Source organism: Pongo abelii, chromosome 10 (assembly GCF_028885655.2).
Source record: "Pongo abelii isolate AG06213 chromosome 10, NHGRI_mPonAbe1-v2.0_pri, whole genome shotgun sequence".
Classification (NCBI taxonomy): Eukaryota; Metazoa; Chordata; class Mammalia; order Primates; family Hominidae; genus Pongo; species Pongo abelii.
Genome location: NC_071995.2, coordinates 110,462,109 through 110,484,344, shown reverse-complemented (window position 1 = coordinate 110,484,344; position 22,236 = coordinate 110,462,109). Strand labels below are relative to the sequence as shown.

The 22,236-nt window shown below is 46.1% G+C and overlaps 2 protein-coding genes across 3 annotated transcripts in view; one reads left to right on the top strand and one right to left on the bottom strand.

The window, feature by feature from the left end:
• Positions 1–19,635, bottom strand: part of ACAD10 (acyl-CoA dehydrogenase family member 10) — a 71,838-nt gene extending 52,203 nt beyond the window's left edge. Inside the window, 4 exon segments of the mRNA XM_024256397.3 lie at positions 1,240–1,388; positions 10,612–10,811; positions 12,345–12,454; positions 19,366–19,635. Coding sequence (XP_024112165.2) covers positions 1,240–1,388; positions 10,612–10,811; positions 12,345–12,427 — 432 coding nt within the window. The 5' untranslated portion in view covers positions 12,428–12,454; positions 19,366–19,635.
• A 17-nt stretch (positions 19,636–19,652) lies between these two features.
• The window catches only part of BRAP (BRCA1 associated protein), a 43,613-nt gene continuing 41,029 nt past the window's right edge, over positions 19,653–22,236 (top strand). The window contains exon 1 of one of the 2 annotated variants that reach the window (XM_024257268.3): positions 19,653–19,971. In XM_024257268.3, coding sequence (XP_024113036.1) covers positions 19,890–19,971 — 82 coding nt within the window. In that variant the 5' untranslated portion in view covers positions 19,653–19,889. The other variant, XM_054528279.2, reaches the window with a different exon arrangement.

Here is a 22,236-nt window from a genome sequence, read left to right as displayed (position 1 = left end):
ACCATTTTTAAGTACACAGTGCAGTGGCATTAAGTACAGTCGTGTTGTCATGCAACCATCACCATCACCACCATCTACCTACAGAACTTTTCTTACTATATTTTAAATTATATTTTAGTAGAGCTATTGCAGTTACATGAGTTATATAAAGAGCTTAGAACAGTGCACAGCACAGAAAAAAATGTTCAATATTATTATTGCTTTAAATAAGCTTTTTTATCAGAGCCATTATGTAGACAGCTCCTGTTTTAGTATCTATTAGAGGGGAGCTTTCAGGTTGCTGAATGCATGGAGGTGCTGGGAGGAGGGTGGCAGGCCCGGAAAGGGCACAGTGGCTCTAAAACCTTTGCCCCCAGGTATCTTGTCATCTGGCTGTTCGTTCGTATCCTTCATAATATCCTTTATAATACACCAGAAAACATTTTAAAAAATATGCTGGAGGAACTTAGTAAAGAATTTTTTTTTTTTTTGAGACAGAGTCTTGTTATGTTGCCCAGGCTGGAGTGCAGTGGCACAGTCATGGCTCACTGAAGTCTCAATCCCTAGGGCACAAGCCTCAGCCTCCTGAACAGCTGGGACCACAGGTGTGCGCCACCATGCCTGGCTAATTTTTTTGATTTGTAGTAGAAACGAGGTCTAGCTATGTTGCCTAAGCTGGTCTCAAACTCCAAAGTTCAAACACTTCTCCTGTCTCAGCCTCCCAAAGTGCTGAAGTTATAGGCGTGAGCCATGACACCCGGCTAAGAATACTTTTAGTTATTCATATATGAATTGAACATTGAACACCCAGGGGTGAAAGAAATAACTTTATTATTTTTTTGAGACAGTTTCACTCTTGTTGCTCAAGGTGGAGTGCAATGGCATGATCTCAGCTCACTGCAACCTCCACCCCTGAGGTTCAAGCAATTCTCCTGCCTCAGCCTCCCAAATAGCTGGGATTACAGGTGTGCGCCACCACAGCTGGCTAATTTTTTGTATTTTTAGTAGAAACGGGGTTTCACCATGTTAACCAGGCTGGTCTCGAACTCCTGACCTCAGGTGATCCACCCCCTGGGCCTCCCAAAGTGCTGGGATTATAGGCATGAGCCACCGTGCCTAGCCTAAGAAATAACTTTAAAACATGTAATGGGTTATTAGGTTTCACTTTATTTTCAGTTTAACTAACTTATACATGAATGTTGCAACCACTATTCAAGGCAAAAAGAAAAATATGGAAATGTAGGTATGTTTATCACTCACCATTTCAGAGCAAAGTCTCCCAAATTCTCGTAAAAAACCCTCTGCTGTTATTTCTGCTCTCATAAATCTCATCCAGGGCCCATTTTCACCACCTTCCATCAAGGCCTTTAATATAGTTCCAGAAGGGATACGATTCTGTACCTCCCATTCTATAGGAAGTAAAATATGCAAAAGTGGAATACATTGATACATGCTGGGGTTTAGGGAGCTCAGGAAAATTACCATACCAGTTCCTACGGCCTCGCTGCACTGCCAGGGTGGATGCTGTTGGAAATTTGCAGACATTCACAAAATGCAAAATCTCAACCTTAGACCCCCAGAGGAAGAGCAATGCTAATGTGTACTACAGAGAGCACACTGCTGTGAAGCATCAGATCCTTAGTGGTTGCTTGAGAGGACTCCGTGCACTGCATGATGAATTTTCTTCCTTGGTCTCATATTCACTGGACCACACGTTAGGGCACTTACCTGGACCTGGCAGAGACTATGGAAGCACATGAAGGAATAAGCCAGATCCTGGTGGCCCCCAGAACATGCCCTTCCTTCTATAAGCTATAGTAATTCTTCACAGCATGGAGTGAGTACACTGAAATGTTCGCCTAAAATGCTGTCTTTGTGGATAAGGAAGCAAATTTCTTCGTTTTTTCAGAAAAAGCCTCACTCAGTCACCCAGGCTAGAAAGCAGTGGTACAATCTCAGCTCATTGCAACCTCCACCTCACAGGTTCAACTGATTCTCGTGCCTCAGCCCCCCAAGCAGCTGGGATTATAGGCATGTGCCACCAAGCCTGGCTAATTTCTGTATTTTCAGTAGAGACAGGGTTTTGCCATGTTGGCCAGGCTGATCTCAAACTCCTGACCTCAGGTGATCTGCCTGCCTCGGGCCTCCCAAGGTGCTGGAATTACAGGTGTGAGCCACTGTGCCTGGCCAAGAAGGAAATTTCTGTCCACAAAGAGCTAAGGCAGTGGATGGATCAGCATCAGCATCTGTAGAATACTGGGAACATTTGTGCAAGGATTGTTTCTCCTCATCCACAGTTACTTTTTCTGTCTATAATACAGATGCTGGGGGCAAATATATACATACAACATTCATAATCATATATCTAAGACAAAATATACTTTATATATAGCTTTTGTTTTGGAATTAAAACACCTTTGTTGTTTTTTTCTCATAAAGTAGTGTCTGTGCATTGAAAATTTTTCAGATATATTTCATAGAAAGCTATATAAAAGAAAGTAGGCTGAGTGCAGTAGCTCACACCTATCATCCCGGCACTTTGGGAGGCCAAAATGGGAGGATCGCTTGAGGCTAGGAGTCTGATACCAGCCTGGGCCACATGATTAAACCCTGTCTCTAGAAAAAATTTAAAAATTAGCTTGGCATGGTGGGTTGTACCTGTAATTCTAGCTACTCGGGAAACTGAGGTGGAAGGATCGCTTAAGCCCAGGAGTTTGAGGCTGCAGTGAGCTATGATGGTGCCACCGCACTGCAGCCTGGGGACACAGAGCAAGACCCCATCTCTTAAAAAAAAAAAAAAAAAAAGAGGAGGAAAGAAGGAAGGAAGGAAAGTAAAAGGACAAGCAATCCTATCTTTCAGAAATAACCAATGTTAACAATCTGGTATATGTCCTTTGAAAATAACAAGACTTTTAAAACTCAATCCAAAAAATACTTCTTTAATTTTAGAGCTAAAGCATATAGCATTTTTCACAGTCCCGGAGTTGGCAAGCATGTGAGGAAACCGGCACCATCATATGCTGTTGACGGGAGCGTAAACAAGCACAACCTCTGCAGACAGCAATTTGATAATTTCTGTCAAAATCTGAAATGCACATACATTTGACATAGTAATTCTACTTTCAGAAATTTCTTCCATATATATTTATGAAAGTAAGCAAAGGTTATGTACAAAGTTGTTTGTGCAGAATTGCTCATAATAAAAAGAACTAGAAAAGTTAAATGCATATTAATAAGGTGTTTATTACATCAATTATGATATATTCATATAACGGAATACCATACAGATGTTAAAACATATAAACTTGCCCAAAGGTCAGCAAAATATGGCTTGGGGCCAAATCTGTCTCCTATCTATTTTTTTAAGAGATGGGGTCTTGTTGTGTTGCCCAGGCTGGCCTCAAACTCCTGGGCTCAAATGAACCTCCACCTCAGCCTCCCTAGTAGCTGGAACTACAGGCACACACCAGCATGCCTGGCTCTACCTATTTTCGTAAATAAAGTCTTACTGGAACACAACCACACTTGTTTACTATTGTCTATTATTGCTTTCTTGCTGCAATGGTAGAAGTTAATAGTTGTGACTGAGAGTTTGGCTCACAAAGCCTATCTAGCCCTTTTTATTTTTATTTTTTTTAAGATGGGGTCTTGCTGTTGCCCAGGCTGGGGTGCTGTGGCACAGTCATGGCCCACTGCAGCCTCAAGCTCCCAGGATCAAGTGATCCTTCTGCCTTAGCCTCCTGAGTAGCTGGGATTGCAGGTGCGTGCTACCATGCCCAGCTAATTTTTTTATTTTTTGTAGAAATGGGGATCTCACTATGTTGCCCAGGCTAGTCTCAAACTCCTGGCCTCAAACAATCTCCCACCTCGGCCTCCCAAAGTGCTGGGATCGTAGGCATAAGCCATCACATCCACCATGTCTAGCCCTTTATAGAAAAAGTTTACTAACCTCCAAACTAGATCCTAGACATATGCCAACTGATATGAAAAAGATGGCAAAATATAATACTGAGTCAAAAAAAAGCTATGGAACAGTCTACAGCATATGATCCAATTTGTATATGCCCCCCCAACCCCCCCCCCGCAACACACACGGGCAATTTTTCAAAAATAAACAAGAAACTTTTCACAATGACAACCACTGAAGTCTGGAACCAACTAGGAAAGGGTCGAGGTGGCAGCAGGAAATTTTCTCTGTATTTTATGCTCTTTTAGCAGTGACTATTCAATAAACGGGGTTGGCATAACTAGGTTTCAATATGGAATAGAAACTAAATTAAATCATCTTTCAGGCCATCACAAAACAAATTCCCAATACAGTAAATATCCAAGTCAGAAAAACAAAATTCTAAAACTTCGAAAATAATATAGAAGGCTGGGCATGGTGACTCATGGCTAAAATCCCAGCACTTTGGGAGGCAGAGGCAGAGGTGGGCAGATTGTTTATGCTCCCAAGTTCAAGGCCAGCCTGGGCAACATGGTGAAAACCCATCTTTACAAAAAATACAAAAATTAGCCAGGTGTGGTGGTGCGAGCCTATAGTGCAGCTGCCTGTGAGGCTGAGGTGGGAGGATAGCTTGAGCCTGGGAGGCAGAGGTTGCAGTGAGCCGAGGTCACTCCACTGCACTTTAGCCTGAGTGGCAGAGTGAAATTTCGTCTCCAAAAGAAAGGAAGAAAAAGAAAACTTTGGTACAGCTAAAAGCATTATCAATAGAATCAAAACATAAGGCATAAAAGGGAGAAAATATTTGCAAGTGATGTAACAGATAAAAGGTTATTACTGGCTGGGCGCAGTGGCTCATGCCTGTAATCCCAGCATTTTGGGAGGCCAAGGCGGGTGGATCACCTGAGGTAGGGAGTTCGAGACCAGCCTGACCAACGTGGAGAAACCCCGTCTCTACTAAAAATACAAAATTAGCCAGGGGTGGTGGTGCATGCCTGTAATCCCAGCTACTCAGGGGGCTAAGGCAGGAGAATCGCTTGAACCTGGGAGGCGGAAGTTGTGGTGAGCCAAGATTGCGCCATTACATTCCAGCCTGGGCAACAAGAGCAAAAGTCTGTCTCAAAAAAAAAAAAAAAAAAGGTTTACTGAAAATCAACAAGAAAAGTGAGCAATTCACGGAAAAACTGAATGACCAATAATATTAAAAAAAAAAAAAAAAAAAAAGGCTCACTACTCAGGAGGTGGGAGAATCACTTGAGACTAGGAGTTTGAGACCAGCCTGACAGCCTGGGCAATACAGCAAGATGCTCTCTGGAAAAAAAAAAAAAAAGCCAGAAGCAGTGGCTTGTGTCTATAATCCCGGCACTTTGGAACCCTGAGGCAGGCAAGTCACTTCAGGTCAGGAGTTCAAGACCAGCCTGGCCAACATGGTGAAACCCCATCTCCACTAAAAACATACAAAAAATTAGCTAGGTGTGGTGGTGCATGCCTGTAGTCCCAGCTACTTGAGAGGCTGAGGAAGGAGAATAGTTTGAACCAGGGAGACAAGAGGTTACAGTGAGCCGAGATCACAGCACTGCACTCTAGCCTGGGTGACAGAGTGAGACTCTAACTCAAAAAAAAAAAAAAAAAAAAAAAAAGGGCGCAACCTCAGTTGCAATCAGGCAAATGAACATTAAAATAACAGAAAAAAAAAAAAGGCCAGGCCCAGTGGCTTATGCCTATAATCCCAGCACTTTGGGAGGCCGAGGCGGGTGGACCACCAGGTCAGGAGATTGAGATCATCCTGGCTAACACAGTGAAACCTGTCTCTACTAAAAATACAAAAAATTAGCAGGGCGTGGTGGCGGACACCTGTAGTCCCAGCTACTTCGGGAGGCTGAGGCAGGAGAATGGTGTGAACCCGGGAGGCGAAGCTTCCAGTGAGCCGAGATAGCATCACTGTACTCCAACCTGGGCGACAGAGCAAGACTCCGTCTCAAAAAAAAAAAGAGACCAACCTGGTCAACATGGTGAAACCCTGTCTCTACTGAAAATACAAAAATTAGCTGAGCATGGTGGCACACACCTGTAATACCAGCTACTTGGGAGGCTGAGGCACGAGAATTGCTTGAACCCGGGAGATGGAGGTTGCAGTGAGCCAAGATCACACCACTGCACTTCAGCCTGGGCAACGGAATGATGCTCTGTCTCAAAAAAAAAAAAAAAAGGAAAAGAAAAGAAACCACAAAGATGGAATTTTCGTCTATCACACTAACAAAAATTTTAAAGGCAAACATTTTGAAGTTTTGAAATCATTATACCCTCTGAATTCAATTTTTTTTTTTTTCCCCAAGACAGAGTCTTGATCTGTCACCCAGGTTGGAGTGCAGTGGTGCTATCTTGGCTCACTGCAACCTCTGCCTCCCGAGTTCCAGCAATTCTCCTGCCTCAGCCTCCTGAGTATCTGGGATTACAGGCATGAACTACCATGCCCAATTTTTTTTTTTTTTTTTTGAGATGGAGTCTCGCTCTGTTGCCCAGGCTGGAGTGCAGTGGTGCCATCTAGGTTCACTGCAAGCTCTGCCTCCTGGGTGCACGCCATTCTCCTGCCTCAGCTTCCCAAGTAGCTGGGACCACAGGCACCCACCACCACGCCTGGCTAATTTTTTGTATTTTTAGTAGAGACGGGGTTTCACCATGTTAGCCAGGATGGTTTCAATCTCCTGACCTCATGATCCACCCGCCTTGGCCTCCCAAAATGCTGGGATTACAGGCGTGAGCTACTGTGCCCGGCCTAAATTCAATCTTAAAGCGTTTGAGCTTTGGTCTGAAAATGCATTTTTGGAGAAAAATAAAGTAAAATAAAAAATAAAAAAACTAAATTGTTTGGGCTATACTTTGAATTCTTTGTCGTGTGTACTAATTTTATAGTAAACTAACAGCTTAAATCAAGCTTTTCTGAAAATGGCCAGATGGTAAATATTTTAGGCTTTGAAAGCATTACGGACCCTGTTGAAATTACTCAACTCTGCCAGTACAGGGCAAAAGCAGTCATGGACAATATGTAAACAAATGGGCAAGACGGTTTTCTAAAAAATTTCATTTTTATGGACATTGAAATATGAACTTCACATAATTTTCACGTCACAAAATATTATTCTTGTTTTGATATTTTTCAATTACGTATTTCAAAACATAAAAGTCATTCTTGGCTGACAGGCCATACAAAAACAGACAGCAGGTGAGGCATGGTAACTCACGCCTGTAATTCCAATGACTCAAGAGGCCAAGGCAGGAGGATCACTTGAGCCCAGGAGTTCGACACTAGCTTGAGAAACATAGCAAGATCCCGTATCTATAAAAAACAAAAATTAAGCATAGTGGCAAACACCTGTAGTCCCAGCTACTTGGGAGCCTGAGGCAGGATTGCTTGAGCCCAGGAGTTTCAGGCTGCAGTGAGCCATGATTGTACCACTGCACTCCAGCCTAGGAAACAGAGCGCGATCCCACCTCAAGAAAAAAAAAATAGTATAGTACAGTAATTCTAGTATATATACGTATTTTTTATTTTTTATTTTTTTTTTTGAGACAGAGTCTTGCTCTGTCTCCCAAGCTGCAGTGCAATGGTGTGATCTCAGCTCACTGCAACCTCTGTTTCCCGGGTTCAAGTGATTCTCCCTGCTCAGCCTCCAGAGTAGCTGCAATTTCAGGTGCCCACCACCATGCCTCGCTTATTTTTGTATTTTTAGTAGAGATGGGATTTTGCCATGTTGGCCAGGCTGGTCTCAAACTCATGACCTCAAGTGATCTGCCCATCTCGTCCTCCCAAAGTGCTGAGATTACAGGCATGAGCCACCGCACCTGGCCAATTCTAGTATATTCTTATCAAATGACCCTTGATATGGTTCATTTGAAATAAATAACATTAGAAGCTCCAGTCAAGCAAAAGACAAAGTAGAAGGCATCACTATTTTGCTCACATACCTACCCATCAAACATTTCCTGAATGACTGAGCCAGCCTGCAGAGCTAACACTGCCAACAGTGAAGTGAAGAAATCCCAGACCTGGGCTCCTGGAATCCAAGAGCCCCATAGAGGAGACATGTACATATCCCACTGCAAACTAAAATGTCTTGGTGAAGGTGAAACGTAATGGGAATTGGCTATCCAGGAACATTCTGCCCAGGTTGCAAATGAGGTTGGAGAAGTCTTGACAGAAGAGGACTCGTGAAGTTAGTAACAACCATGAGATTTACTGAGTGTTTAAAAGATTCCAGTCATTGCTGAATAATATCCCCTTAAATTTGCCATTAAAAGCATCAGTAGGATTTGAACAGGCAGAGGAGGCAGGGAGGAAACAGAGCTTGCAAAGGCACAAACATGCAAATGTGTCTGGCATGCCTGGGTAGCATCAGGTAGTCCACAGCAGGAAAGCTAGAACTGAGAGGAGCCCTGAATCCCACGCGAAAGCTTCTAGACTTAATCTAGGGGACCACATGCAGGCATTCAAGGTTTTCAAGCCAGGGATGAAAGGAACAAGATCTATGCTTTATTTTTATTTTATTTATTTATTATTTTGTGACAGGGTCTCACTTTCTCACCCAGGCTGGAGTGCAGTGGTGCAATCTCAGCTCACTGCGGCCTCAACCGCCCGGGCTAAAGAGACCCTCCCACTGCAGCCCCTCAAGTAGCTGGGACTACATCCATGCACCACCACGCCCAGGTACGCTTTTTGTATTTTTCGTAGAGACGAGGTTTCACCAGGTTGGCCAGGCTGGTCTTGAACTCCTGTGCTCAAGCGATCTGCCCACCTCGGCCTCCTAAAGTGCTGAGATTACAGGTGTGAGCCACTAAGCGCAGAAGCAAGATCTATGTTTTAGAAAGGTAATTCTGGAGCTGGGAGGAGATTTTGTAAAATCCAGAGAGCCAGAGGCAGGGGAAGAGTTAGGAGGCTGACGACATCATTCGGGTGAGAGAAGGCAAGGGTGGAGGCAGTGGGAATGGAGAGAAGTGAATTGGTTCTTAAGATATTCTAGAGAAAGTCAAGAAACTTTCTGTCCAGTGATCTTTATGTTCTTCCCCGCTGCCTTTTTTTTAAGAGACAGGTTCTCTAAAAAAGCCTGTTGTGCCAGTCTGGGGTGCAGTGGTGCAATCCTAGCTCAAGATGGGGTCTCACTGTGTTGCTCAGGCTTAGTCTTTATGTTCTTTGTAAAAGAATAGATTCAGCTGTCTGCAGAGCAAGAATATTTGGGGGTGGTAAGGAGCAGGGGGAGTGGACAGTCTGGAACAGCCCCTGAGGTAAACATGACAGAGATACGAGTGAAGGAACAGAGAGACAAGAGTAAAGGAACAGAGAGGCTCAGGCATAGCACCAATGGCCCAACTGAGGCTGGAGCTCAGAAACTAGCTTGTGCAGCCAGTTCGCATGGCTGAGTAATTTGGTCAGCAGTGCTGGAAAGCCTAGACACGCAGGCACAGAAAACCTGTGCCTGGGTTGATTTAGGATGGAGAACTGGCCAACCAGCCACCACAGAAGGTCAAAAGGAGAGGGATGGCTGTCTGGCCCTTTGTCCTTCCTGCTGGCTGTCATGAGAATATGATAGCAGGAGGTGACACGGCCAAGACAGACCACAAGGTAAGAGTGGAAATGAAAAGTCACAGCAGAGCAACATACTAGAAAGAGTCGGAGTCCCTGATACCACAGAGTCGCATCACACAGTGCCCCAGACCACATACCTGGGCTTTTATGTGCAAGAGAAAGAAACTTCTAGCTCGTTTCAGTCACTGTTTTGTTAGGTTTTCTACTGCTTGAAGCCAAAACGACTCTAACTAATAAAAACTGAACTGAGTAGAAAAGAAGTAAAACCAGAAAGGGGCTGGTAAAGAGAAGACCAGAGACCAGACGGCTGACCCTTACCCTGTCAGTCCAGAAGCAGGTTTAGAGGGAGTGGGGTAGAAGGGAGGAAGGCTGTAATCAAAAGGGGAATTTCAGCATTCTAGATTTCAGAAGTAGAACAGTTCCCAAGAAGAAGTGGTTAAATTCTTTGGGTTTTTTGTTTGTTTGTTTTTGAGTAAGGGTCTTGCTCTGTTACCCAGGCTGGAGTGCAGTGGCATGATCATGGCTGACTACAGCCTCAACCACCTGGATTCATGTGATCCTCCCACCTCAGCCTCCTGAGTAGCTAGAACTACAGGTGCCTGTCATCATGCCCAGATAATTTTTAAATTTCTGCAGATATGGGGTCTCATGATGTTGCTCAGGCTGGTCTTGAACTCCTGGGCTCAAACGACCCTCCCACCTCGGCCTCCCAAAGTGCTGGGATTACAGGCTTCAGCCACTGCGCCCTGCCTTGGTGGTTAAATTCTAATCACAGCATTCATGGCAGCTCATCCATTGAGAATTTAGGATGCACTGAGCAATCACTGTGCTAAGCAAGTGCTTCCCACGGATAACTCTCCGCCGAATCCCAAGGAGGAAGGCACTACCATTAGCTTATTTAATGATGAGGAAAGTAAGATTTGGAGAAGCTGAACCACGCGCCCAGGACACTCAGCCCCCTAGTGGTGCTTGGAATTCGACTCGAGAGCCAGAGCATGGCCTGCTGGGACACACTGCTGCCCAAGTGTTCCCCTCTGGCTTCCCGATCACCCTTCATTCTCCCACCGCCACCCTAGTCCCGCAAAGTGAAACAGAATCAATAGCTCACCTGCAGCGACTCTCCCTGGAGAAGGAATGAGAACTCCGCCCATGTCGAAAATCACCGCTCTGTAGGTGCTGCCTCCAAGGCGCGTCCATTGGTGGGACCCCTGGTGCCTGCGCTGGGTGTGTTTCAGGAAGGCTGTCCTCCATACCCACTGGAGACAGGGGGACTGGAAACAGCTCCTGACATACATGGTGAGGCCGAGGCTGTGTGGGAAGAAGGCACAGGGCGTGACTTGCCTGCACTGCCTCCCACCCAGGCCTCCATCCTGGAGCTCAGAGGGGCCAGCCAGACATCTCTAACCCATCTCCAACAGGCACTTCGAATCACACCCACAACTGACCTCAGTGTCTCCTCCCTCCCTGGCTACTTAGTCAAGGGCTCCATCGCCTACTCGGCTGCCCAAGCTAGAAAGCTGGGACTCTCCTGTGACTTTCTGCAATCTCTACCTCACCTTGCCCTATCTAGTTCTGTGCTGTCAAGTCTTTCTCCTAAAAATCTCATCTACCTCTTTGCATTCTCACTGCCACCATCTTGCCCATGGATCCTAACTGGCACCCTTGCCTCTTCTCAGACCTCTCTCCAATTCTTTCTTCACCCTCCAGTCAGAGTATTCTTTAAAAATTGTAAATCTGGGCCAGGCATGGTGGCTCATGCTTATAATCCCACCACTTTGGGAGGCCGCGGCGGGTGGATCACTTGAGGTTGGGAGTTCGAGACCAGCCTGACCAACATGGAGAAACCCCATCTCTACTAAAAATACAAAATTAGCCGGGCGTGGTGGCACATGCCTGTAATCCCAGCTACTCGGGAGGCTGAGGCAGGAGAATCGCTTGAACCCGGGAGGCAGAGGTTGCAGTGAGCCAAGATCATGCCATTGCACTCCAGCCTGGGCAACAAGAGCAAAACTCCATCTCAAAAAACAAACAAACAACACCTTCAATGGCTCCCCATTGCCCTTAAAATAAACTCCCAATTCCTAAGCCTGGCTTAAAAGATCTACTCCTGTCAGGCGCAGTGGCACACGCCTGTAATCTCAACACTTAGGGAGGCTGAGATGGGCAGAACACCTGAGGTCAGGAGTTGGGAGACCAGCCTGGCCAACATGGCGAAACCCCATCTCTACTCAAAAACACAAAAATAAGCTGGGCATGGTGTTGGGTGCCTGTAATCCAGCTACTTGGGAGGCTGAGGTAGGAGAATTGCTTGAACCTGGGAGGCAGAGGTTGCAGTGAGCCAAGATTGTGCCACTGCACTCCAGCCTGGGTGACAAAGCTAGAGTCTGTCTCAAAAAAAAAAAAAAAATCTCATTCCTTTCTGCAGCAGCTCCCCATTTTTTCACCTCAACCTGGGATGATCTGGACATACACATCTACATGCAGTTTCCTCAAACACATGTTCTCCTCCTCTGCAATGCTCTGTTCCACCTGTTGCCTGGCTAATTCCAAACAGTCCTTTGGGTTGTAGTTTACCAGTCACTGTCTTCATGAAAACTCTTGGGGATACCAGAAAAGACTCATTAGGAGTCTCTCCTGTGTGCACCTAAGATGTCCTGTACTCACCTCCTCCTAGCACTTACGATGACACCCTCACACCACAAAACACCATCATTTCCACTTACAGATCACTGCAGCAGCTTGGTAACTGTTCCCCAAACTTACTTTCAAAAGGTTCAGAAAAAAAAAAGACACACACAACACACACAACACACATACGTGCACATGTATACAGATGCATACCTATATACACTCGTGTATAGAGAAAACCAAACATGGCCAGACATTAATAGTGAGTCTAGATGAAAGGTATAACGGGAGATCATTGTAACTTCTTTCGACTTTTCTATAAGCTTGAAATAAAAAGATGGGGGAAAAAAACAAAATAATGAAGGCAAATTCTATTTTCTTCATGAAAATCTTTAAGCTTTTTGTGTCATTTCTACAGTTAAAAAACTTACTAAAAATCAGGAGAGTGCAAAACAGGTTGGTAAGACAGCATCTGAGTTTACAGGAGTCACTTCAGTGGGGCCAAAAGGACTCCAAAACTATATAGTTTGAGCATCCCCAATCCAAATATCTGACATCTGAAATGCTCCAAAATCAGAAACTCTTTTTTTTTTTTTTTTTTTTTTTGAGAGAGAGTCTCACTCTGTTGCCCAGGCTGGAGTGTAGTGGCACGAATTTGGCTCACTGCTACCTCTGCCTCCCAGGTTCAAATGATTCTCCTGCCTCAGTCTCCCGAGTAGCAGGTACTACAGGTGCGCACCACCATACCTGGCTAATTTTTGTATTTTTAGTAGAGATGGGGTTTCGCCATGTTGGTCAGGTTGGTATCAAACTCCTGACCTCAGGTGATTCACCTACCTCGGCCTCCCAAAGTGCTGGAATTACAGGCGTGAGTCACGGCGCCCGGCTAGGACTCAAAAAACTATACAGGTTGAGCTTCCCTAATCTAAATATCTGATACCTGAAATGATCCAAAATCCAAAACTTTTTGAGACCCCACACGATGCCACAGTGAAAAATTCCACATGTGAGTACTTAACACAAACTTTGTTTCATGCACAAAATTATTTAAAATATTGTATAAAATTACCATCAGGCTATGTGTATAAGATATATATGATACATATATACATAAGTGAATTTCATGTTTAGCCTTGGGTCCCAACCCCAAGATATCTCATTATATATACGCAGATATACCAAAATCCAAAATCTGAACTACTTCTGGTTCCAAACATTTGGGACAAGGGATACTTAACCTCTATAAACACCTAGAGAAAGGACTCTTAAGTGGTAAATCTTGAATATAATGTGTTTCTCATGTATAGTCAGCCCTCTGTATTTGTGAGTTCCACATCTGCAGATTCGGCCAACTATAATAGAAAATATTCGAAGTAAGGCCGGGTGCGGTGGCTCACGCCTGTAATCCAGCACTTTGGGAGGCCGAGGCGGGCGGATCACAAAGTCAGGAGATTGAGACCATCCTGGCTAACACGGTGAAACCCTGTCTCTACTAAAAATACAAAAAATTAGCTGGGCGTGGTGGTGGGCGCCTGTAGTCCCAGCTACTCAAGAGGCTGAGGCAGGAGAATGGTGTGAACCCGGGAGGCGGAGCTTGCAGTGAGCCGAGATGGTGCCACTGCACTCCAGCCTGGGCAACAGAGACTCCGTCTCAAAAAAAAAAAAAAAAAAGAAAATATTTGAAGTAAAACGAAACAAAACAAACACACACAGTAAGGGCACAGTAACTGACACCTGTAATCCCAGAACTTTGGGATGCCAATGTAGGCGGATCACCTGAGGTCGAGAGTTCGAGACCAACCTGGTCAACATTGTGAAACCCTGTCTCTACTAAAAATACAGAAAAAAAATCAGCCCGGTGTGGTGGTGCACACCTGTAATCCCAGATACTCGGGAAGCTGGGACATGAGAATCACTTGAACTGGGGAAGTGGAGGTTGCAGTGAACCAAGATTGCACCACTGCACTCCACATTCCAGCTGGGATTATAGAGTGAGACTCCATCTCAAAAACAAACAAACAAAAACCAACAAAAATAACAACACAACAATAAAAAATGCAAACAAAAAATACAGGTTAACAACTATTTACTTACACAGTACTTACATTGTTTTAGGTATACATACATATATGTATATATATTTATATATTTTGATATGGATATGATTTAATATATATAATATATATTAAATATATATATTTTTTGATATGGAGTCTCCCTCTGTCACCAGGCTGGAGTGCGGTGGCATGATCGGAGCTCACTGCAACCTCCACCTGCTAGGTTCAAGTGATTCTCCTGCCTCAGCCTCCTGAGTAGCTGGGATTACAGGTGCGTGCCACCACGCCTGGCTAATTTTTGTATTTTTAGTGGAGACGGGATTTCACCATGTTGGCCAGAATGGTCTTGATCTCTTGACCTCATGATCCACCCACCTCGGCCTCCCTAAGTGCTAGGATTACAGGCGTGAGCCATCGTGCCCAGCCAGTATTATAAGTAATCTAGGGATTACTTAACTCATATCCTGCTTGCCCTGCGAATACTGCGCTGGCAGCGAGCTGCACGTTTTTTGCTGTGTTTTTTTTTGTTTTGAGACGGAGTCTTGCTCTGTCGCCCAGGCTGGAGTGCAATGGTATGATCTCGGCTCACTGCAACTGCCTCCCAGGTTCAAGCTATTCTCTTGCCTCAGCCTCCCAAGTAGCTGAGACTACAGGCACTCACCACCACATCCAGCTAATTTTTTGTATTTTTATAGTAGAGATGGGTGTTAACCATGTTGGCCAGGCTGGTCTCGAACTCCTGACCTCAAGTGATCCACCGGCCTTGGCCTCCCAAAGTGCCGGGATTGCAGGTGTGAGCCACCACACCCGGTCAAGTACTTTTTTTTCTAAACGGGAAATGGGTTAAAGCATATAGGAGGGTGTGCATAGGTTATAAACAAATGCTACACCATTGTATATCAGGAACTTGAGCATCCACAGATTTTGGCATCTGCAGGGGGTCCTGCACCCATCTGCTGAGGATACCACCATGCAACGACAGTAATTGGAAATTTGCTGAATTTGGGGGCAATATTTGAAACTAAAAATGTCAAGGTTCATTTGCATTTTCAGTTTTACTTACGTTCCTATGCCAAGGCCAATGTTTATGATAGAAAGAAAAATTTACTTACACACTTTCATATTTTGTGTGAGGGCTTAGTAGAGATGAAAAATGCCTTTGGGGGGTCCAGGCGCGGTGGCTCACGCCTGTAATCCCAGCACTTTGGGAGGACGAGGCAGGCAGATCACGAGGTCAGGAGATCGAGACCATCCTGGTTAACATGGTGAAACCCTGTCTCTACTAAAAATACAAAAAAAATAGCCGGACGTGGTGGTGGGCGCCTGTAGTCCCAGCTACTCGGGAGGCTGAGGCAGGAGAATGGCGTGAACCTGGGAGGCGGAGGTTGCAGTGAGCCGAGATCGCGCCACTGCACTCCAGGCTGGGTGACAGAGGGAGACTCCGTCTCAAAAAAAAAAACAGAAAAAAAAAGAAAAATGCCTTTGGGGTCTGAAGGGGCAACTTTAATCCTTTTTTTTTTTTTTTTTGAGACAGCGTTTCACTCTTGTTGCCCAGGCTGGAATGCAATGGCACCATCTCTGCTCACCGCAACCTCCGCCTCTCGGGTTCAAGCGATTCTCGTGCCTCAGCCTCTCAAGTAGCTGAGATTACAGGCATGCACCACCACGCCCGGCTAATTTTGTATTTTTAATAGAGACGGGGTTTCTCCATGTTGGTCAGTCTGGTCTCGAACTCCTGACCTTAGGTGATCCGCCCGCCTCGGCCTCCCAAAGTGCTGGGATTACAGGCGTGAGCCACCGCGCCCGGCCCGACTTTAATCCTTATGGAGGACACTGTCCTCCACGTAGTCCCACTAATGGACATGTGGGCAATGCTCCCACAAGCAGCCTGCTTATTCCTTCAACTACAGACAACTGTTCTGCTCTAGCCACTTCCCAAGGCAGGAAATGCTGTCATTTCTCATACCTCTAGGCCTTGGTACCTGCTGTGCTCACTGACTGGAACACCTTTCCCTGCTTTATCTGTTAGGTGAACTTCCATTCACTTTGACATCACAACCTCAGTTTTAGCTCCTCTGGGGAGCCTTTTCTTTTCTTCTTCCAGGTAGAGTGTGGGACTTCTTTTTTTCACTCCCATTGCCTCTTCTCTATATCTTCGGCAGAGCACTTACCCCATTACACAGTAATTGTTTTCATTTTTTTTGAGACAGGAGTCTTGCTCTGATGCCCAGGCTGGAGGGCAGTGGGGCAATCTTGGCTCACTGAAGCCTCTGCTTCCCGGGTTCAAGCAATTCTCCTGCCTCAGCCTCCCGTGTAATTAGGACTACAAGCACCTGCCACCACGCCCAGCTAATTTTTTGCATTTTTAGTAGAGACGGGGTTTCACCATGTTAGCCAGGATGGTCTCGATCTGCTGACCTCGTGATCCGCCTGCCTTGGCCTCCCAAAGTGCTGGGATTACAAGGTTTTGTATTTTTTTTAATACAGTCAGGATTTCACCATGTTGGCCAAGCTGGTCTTGAACCCCTGACCTCAAGCGATCCTCCCATCTCAGCCTCCCAAAGTTCTGGGATTACAGGCAAGAGCCACTGTGCCCAGCCTGTTTTCACATCTACGTGTTTCTGAACTCATAAGCTCCTTAGGACAAGGACTATCTCATTCATCTTAGTATGCATACATCCTCTGGGACGTAGTACAGGTTTTAGACACATAGCTGGTGCTCCATATGAGTTGGAAGGATGCATAAACTGGAAATATCGGAAAACAGGGAAAAGATGGGGAAAGGTTTAATCCTTGGTAGCCACAAAGAGCTGTAACATTCCCAACCTGCCCAACTCTGGCTAACAGTTGTAGTTCTCTGTTACTGGTACCTACCATAAAGATTTGTCAGGCTAAGCGCAGTGGCTCATACCTGTAATCCCAGCACTTTGGGAGACCAAGGAGGGCAGATCACCTAAAGTCAGGAGTTCGAGACCAGCCTGACCAACATGGCGAAACCCCATCTCTACTAAAAATACAAAAATTAGCCGGGCGTGGTGGCAGGTGCCTGTAATCCCAACTACTCAGGAGGCTGAGGCAGGATAATTGCTTGAACCTGGGAGGTGGAAGTTGCAGTGAGCAAGATCCTGCCATTGCACTCCAGCCTGGGCAACAGAGCGAGACTCTATCTCAAACAAAAAAAAAAAGATTTATCTTCTTCCTGACACTCAAAATGGGATTAGCATGATAATGCAGACTTGCTACCTAAATGATGCTCTCATAAATATGCACACACAGTGTGTGTTGTCATACATTAAGAAGATGCTTGGGGCCAGGTGCGGTGGTCACGCCTGTAATCCCAGCACTTTGAGAGGCCGAAGCGGGTGGATCACAAGGTCAGGAGTTCGAAACAAGCCTGACCAACATGGTGAAACCACATCTCTAAAAAAATATATAAAAATCAGCTGGGTGCAGTGCTGTGCGCCTGTGGTCCCAGCTACTTGGGAGACTGAGGCAGGAAGCTTGAACCCAGGAAGCTGAGGTTGCAGTGAGCCGAGATCACACCACCGCACTCCAGCCTGGGCGACAGAGTGAGACTCTGTCTCAAAATACCAAAAAAAAAAAAAAAAAAAATGGTTTGTTTGGTAAAGAGATAAAGAGTGTTAGTTCTGTATTCAGATTGCCTGGATTTCAGTTCCAGCTCTGCCACTACTACCTGTGAAATCCTAAGCCAGTTACTCTTCCTCCAAGCCTCAGGTTACTCCTCTGTAGAATAGGGACATGGTACCAGTTTCATAAAGTTATTGTGACCATTGCATGAGACAAGGTATATGAAACACTCAAATTAGTACCTGGCACATGTTGAAATGTTATCTTCTACAGTAATATACTAAAAAAGTTCACAAGAGGTCTCATAGGTTTTATGCATACAGTATGTGTGTATGGTTTATGCACTTTCACATAACCCTGTGATTCTTCAAAAGGGTTATGTTTTTTAACCCCAAGGAGACATCTGTAAAGGTCCAGAGACATTATTGGTTGTCACCACCTGGGGAGAGGTGCTACTGACATCTAGTGGGTCAGGCCAGGGATGTTTCTAAACACTCTACAATGCTCAGGACACCCCGCCCCCTTGCCAAAAACAAAAAAGAATAATCAGGACCCAAAATGTTAATAGTGCAGAGTTGAGAAACCCTGATTTAAACAGGGCATGTGGAAACGTATTTCATAGGATGTAGTCACAAGATCTATATATGCATGTCTTGTGGTCACGTTATATAGTTCACATACGCACACATCTACAACGTACTATGTCCACATACACACACATCTATTCTAGAATGTACTATGTACTTACATATGTATCATTACACAATGTACCTAGAGTAGCATCCTGTCATGTATGTGTCCCATATGCATTGATTGTGTCAGTGTCTACATGCAAAAGCCAGTCTGACATACTGGAAAGAATGCTGAGCCTCAGAAAAGCTAATGTTATCTCCATATACATAATTCCATTTCATCCTCACAACTGCATGAGGATATGATATCATGCCAACTTTATGCAATGACTATACTAGTTCAAGACTGCACAACTGCTGAGGTAGGTCGACCTCATAGTACGGACAGGAACTGTGTTTATCTTATACGCCAACGTATCTCAAGCATCCCAAGGGTGTCTAGACTCTCAGTAAACATTTGTGAAGTGACAGGGTGGGGAGGAGGACCCAGGTCTAACTGCAGCACTGTGCTCGTAACAGCAGATCACCATCTTTTCTCTCTCTTTTTTTTTTTTTTTGAGACGGAGTTTCGCTCTTGTTGCCCAGGCGGAAGTGCAGTAGCACTATCTCGGCTCACTGCAACCTCCGCCTCCCGGGTTCAAGCGATTCTCCTGTCTCAGCCTCCCAAGTAGCTTGGACTACAGACGCTCGCCACCAAGCCCGGCTAATTTTTTGTATTTTTAGTAGAGACGAGGTTTCACCATGTTGGCCAGGTTGGTCTCGAACTCCTGACCTAAGGTGATTCGCCCGCCTAAGCCTCTGGGCTGGGATTACAGGCGTGAGCCACCGCGCCCAGCCAGATCGCTATCTGAACAGCGATCGAGTCTCCACTCTCTACGGCCCCTTAGAAGGAACTTCACCTCTCTGAGCCTCGTTGTACCTATCTGTAAAGTGGGACAGAAACAAAACCATCCATACTAGGGTTAGAGACGGGAGTCAAACACAACAAAAGGGGCAAAGTTCTGCATAGCAGACAGCTCGAGCAATTCGGAGACCTCGCGGAGCCAGGGATCCCGCGCCGTCAGCCGAGGTGGATTAGGACGAGGCCTCTGGGGCAGGCAGAGGTTAACTCGCAGCTGTGCGAAAACCTGCAGCTCAGCCTAAGCGTGGGACCCCAGCGTTAGCAATCGCCACGACGTCCTTCCGCTCCGACCTCCTCAAAATCGCGTCCGGAAGGGCAGTGGCTGACCCCTGCCACGTCGCCCAATCGCTGTGCGCGGTCATGCGCGCATGCGTAAACCGCGGGTCAGCGACGGCGGCCGGGAGGCGGAAGTAGAGGTTGTTGTGGCTCCGAGGGCTGTTCGAGGAGGTGCTGCTGCTGAGGCGGCGGCGACTGCGTTGAGGCGGTGGCGGCGCTGCCGGCCACGGGCCGCTCGGCCTCTTGGCTCGCCTTCCAGCCTCGCCTGAGCCCGCCGGGGCCCGCGCCGGCCAGCGCCTGCCCTATGAGTGTGTCACTGGTTGTCATCCGTTTGGAGCTCGCGGAACACTCGCCTGTCCCCGCCGGCTTCGGCTTCAGCGCCGCGGGTGAGTCCCGCGGCCTCGCCGCATTACCTGTAGCCGGGTCTGGGCCCGGAGGGCTTCCCCTCCCAAAGCACTGGCCCGGGAAAAGCCCGCGGCGAGGGCTCTTGCCTCAGGAAGACACGGAGAGGTGATCAGGATCCCTCTCTTTCCCATCCACCCTTGAGAGGCCTTCCCGTATATTATCTCAGGGAAGCCCTGCCTCGAACCTCCCTCCCTGTGCCGTCTGAGGACATTCAGTTTATACCTGGCGCCTCTCCCTCTCGAGATAGTCGAGTGGTGTGTTTGTCTCACTTGCTTCCCTATGGGCTTCGTAAAGGCAGGGACTGGGTCCCCAGCAACGCTGGACGGTCCCTGGGTTAATTAAATTGTTCCCTTTTGGAAGGATACCCGTTGAGGTGCCCCCTAACCATAGTCATAACTAAAATTTGGACACTTCCTATATCCCAGCACTGTACTAAGCACCTTTTGTATATTGTATTCTTTAATTACCTTTGCAGCAGCCCTAAGAGGCAGATGGGTGCGGCATGTGCCTCTTACACATTGGGAAACTGAAGCTTGGTGATTAATTGATTTGCCCAAGGTTATCTGTAATGGGTGAAACTGGGATTCTAACTCAGTGAGCTGGACTTGAGTCTGAGCTTTTTACACCATTAACACGAGTAAGGAAGCTCCTTAGTGGGGAATGCAGCTCTGACTCTGTTCCTTGGTCTTCAGATAATTAACTAACATTCATTCAAGAAATACTTGGCCGGGCGCGGTGGCTCACGCCTGTAATCCTAACACTTTGGGAGGCCGAGGCGGGCGGATCACCTGAGGTTGGGAGTTCGAGACCAGCCTGGCCAACATGGTGAAACCCTGTCTGTACTAAAAATACAAAAATTAGCTGGGCGTGGTGACAGGTGCCTGTAATCCCAGCTACTGGGGAGGCTGAGGCAGGAGAATCGCTTGAACCCGGGAGGTGGAGGTTGCGGTGAGCCAAGATTGTGGCACTGCACTCCAGCTTGGGCGACAAGAGATAAAGTCCATTTCAAAAAAAAAAAAAAAAAAAAAAAACTTATGCTCATATCTGCTGGAGCGTTCCTTGTGTGCTGAATCAGACAGAGTCTCTGCTTTAATGGCACCCCAGTTTCGTGGAGTAAACAGATGAATTAAATAAGTGCAGAATATGTGTAGAATTACAACTGTGGTAAATGCTGTGAAGGAAAGGAGAAACAATTTGGGAAACTATTACAAGAAGATGTGTTTGGTTTGGAGAGAGGGATGGGGGCAGGTAGGGATGGTGTCATTGGGAACTTCCTGAGGACCTGACCTTTGGAGCTGCAAATTAAAGATTGAATATGATTTTATGGCTTATGAGCACCTTTCCAAAGGCTAAAAGTGGCTTCTGAGTTCTGAAAGTCAGCTAAATTGATGTTAGCCGCATATAGACATCTGCATGGGTCAGTCATGTAGTCATTTATTCATCAAACATTTAGAGAGCTTCCTCTGTGTGCTCGGCACTGTGGTATAAGGGCTGGGAATACAGTGGTGGGCAAAACAGGCCTTGTCCCTGCCCTGACAGAGCATATATTAGGGATATTTCAGTTAAGTCTCCAAATTCCGTTTCCCTTTTCATGTGTTTCATTGATTTAGGACGGTAATCACAGATGTTCATGGCTTGGTTCATGGCATGAGCATAAGCCAGGATGTTTAAGACTACCCCTACAAGTTTTTGAAATTTTGTTTTTTTAATGGACTTGATATCTTCATTTTGGGCTGAACACAATTTCATTTTATCAGGTATTACTAAAATGTTAGCTCATCTGGGCATGATCACTGTTGAACCTTCTTTAAGGCTCCCCCTTTGGCGATTTGCTTTAAAGTGCATGATTTTGGGCCAGGTGCAGTGGCTCACACCTGTAATTCCAGCACTTTGGGAGGTCAAGGTGGGCGGATCACTTTGAGGCCAGGAGTTCGAGACCAGCCTGTCCAACATGGTAAAGCCCCATCTCTACTGAAAGTACAAAAATTAGCTGGGCATGGTAGCGTGTGCCTGTAATCCCAGCTACTCGGGAGGCTGGGGCAGGAGAATCACTTGAACCTGGGAGGTGGAGATTGCAGTGAGCCAAGATCACACCACTGAACTCCAGCCTGGGTGACAGAGTGAGACTCTGTCTCAAAAAATAAAAATAAAGTGCATGATTTCAGTAGAACAGCCCTGCATTTCTGAGTATATTCTCCTGGCTGCTTATTGACTCTTTGCTGCATACTGCAGTGGTCCCAGAGGTG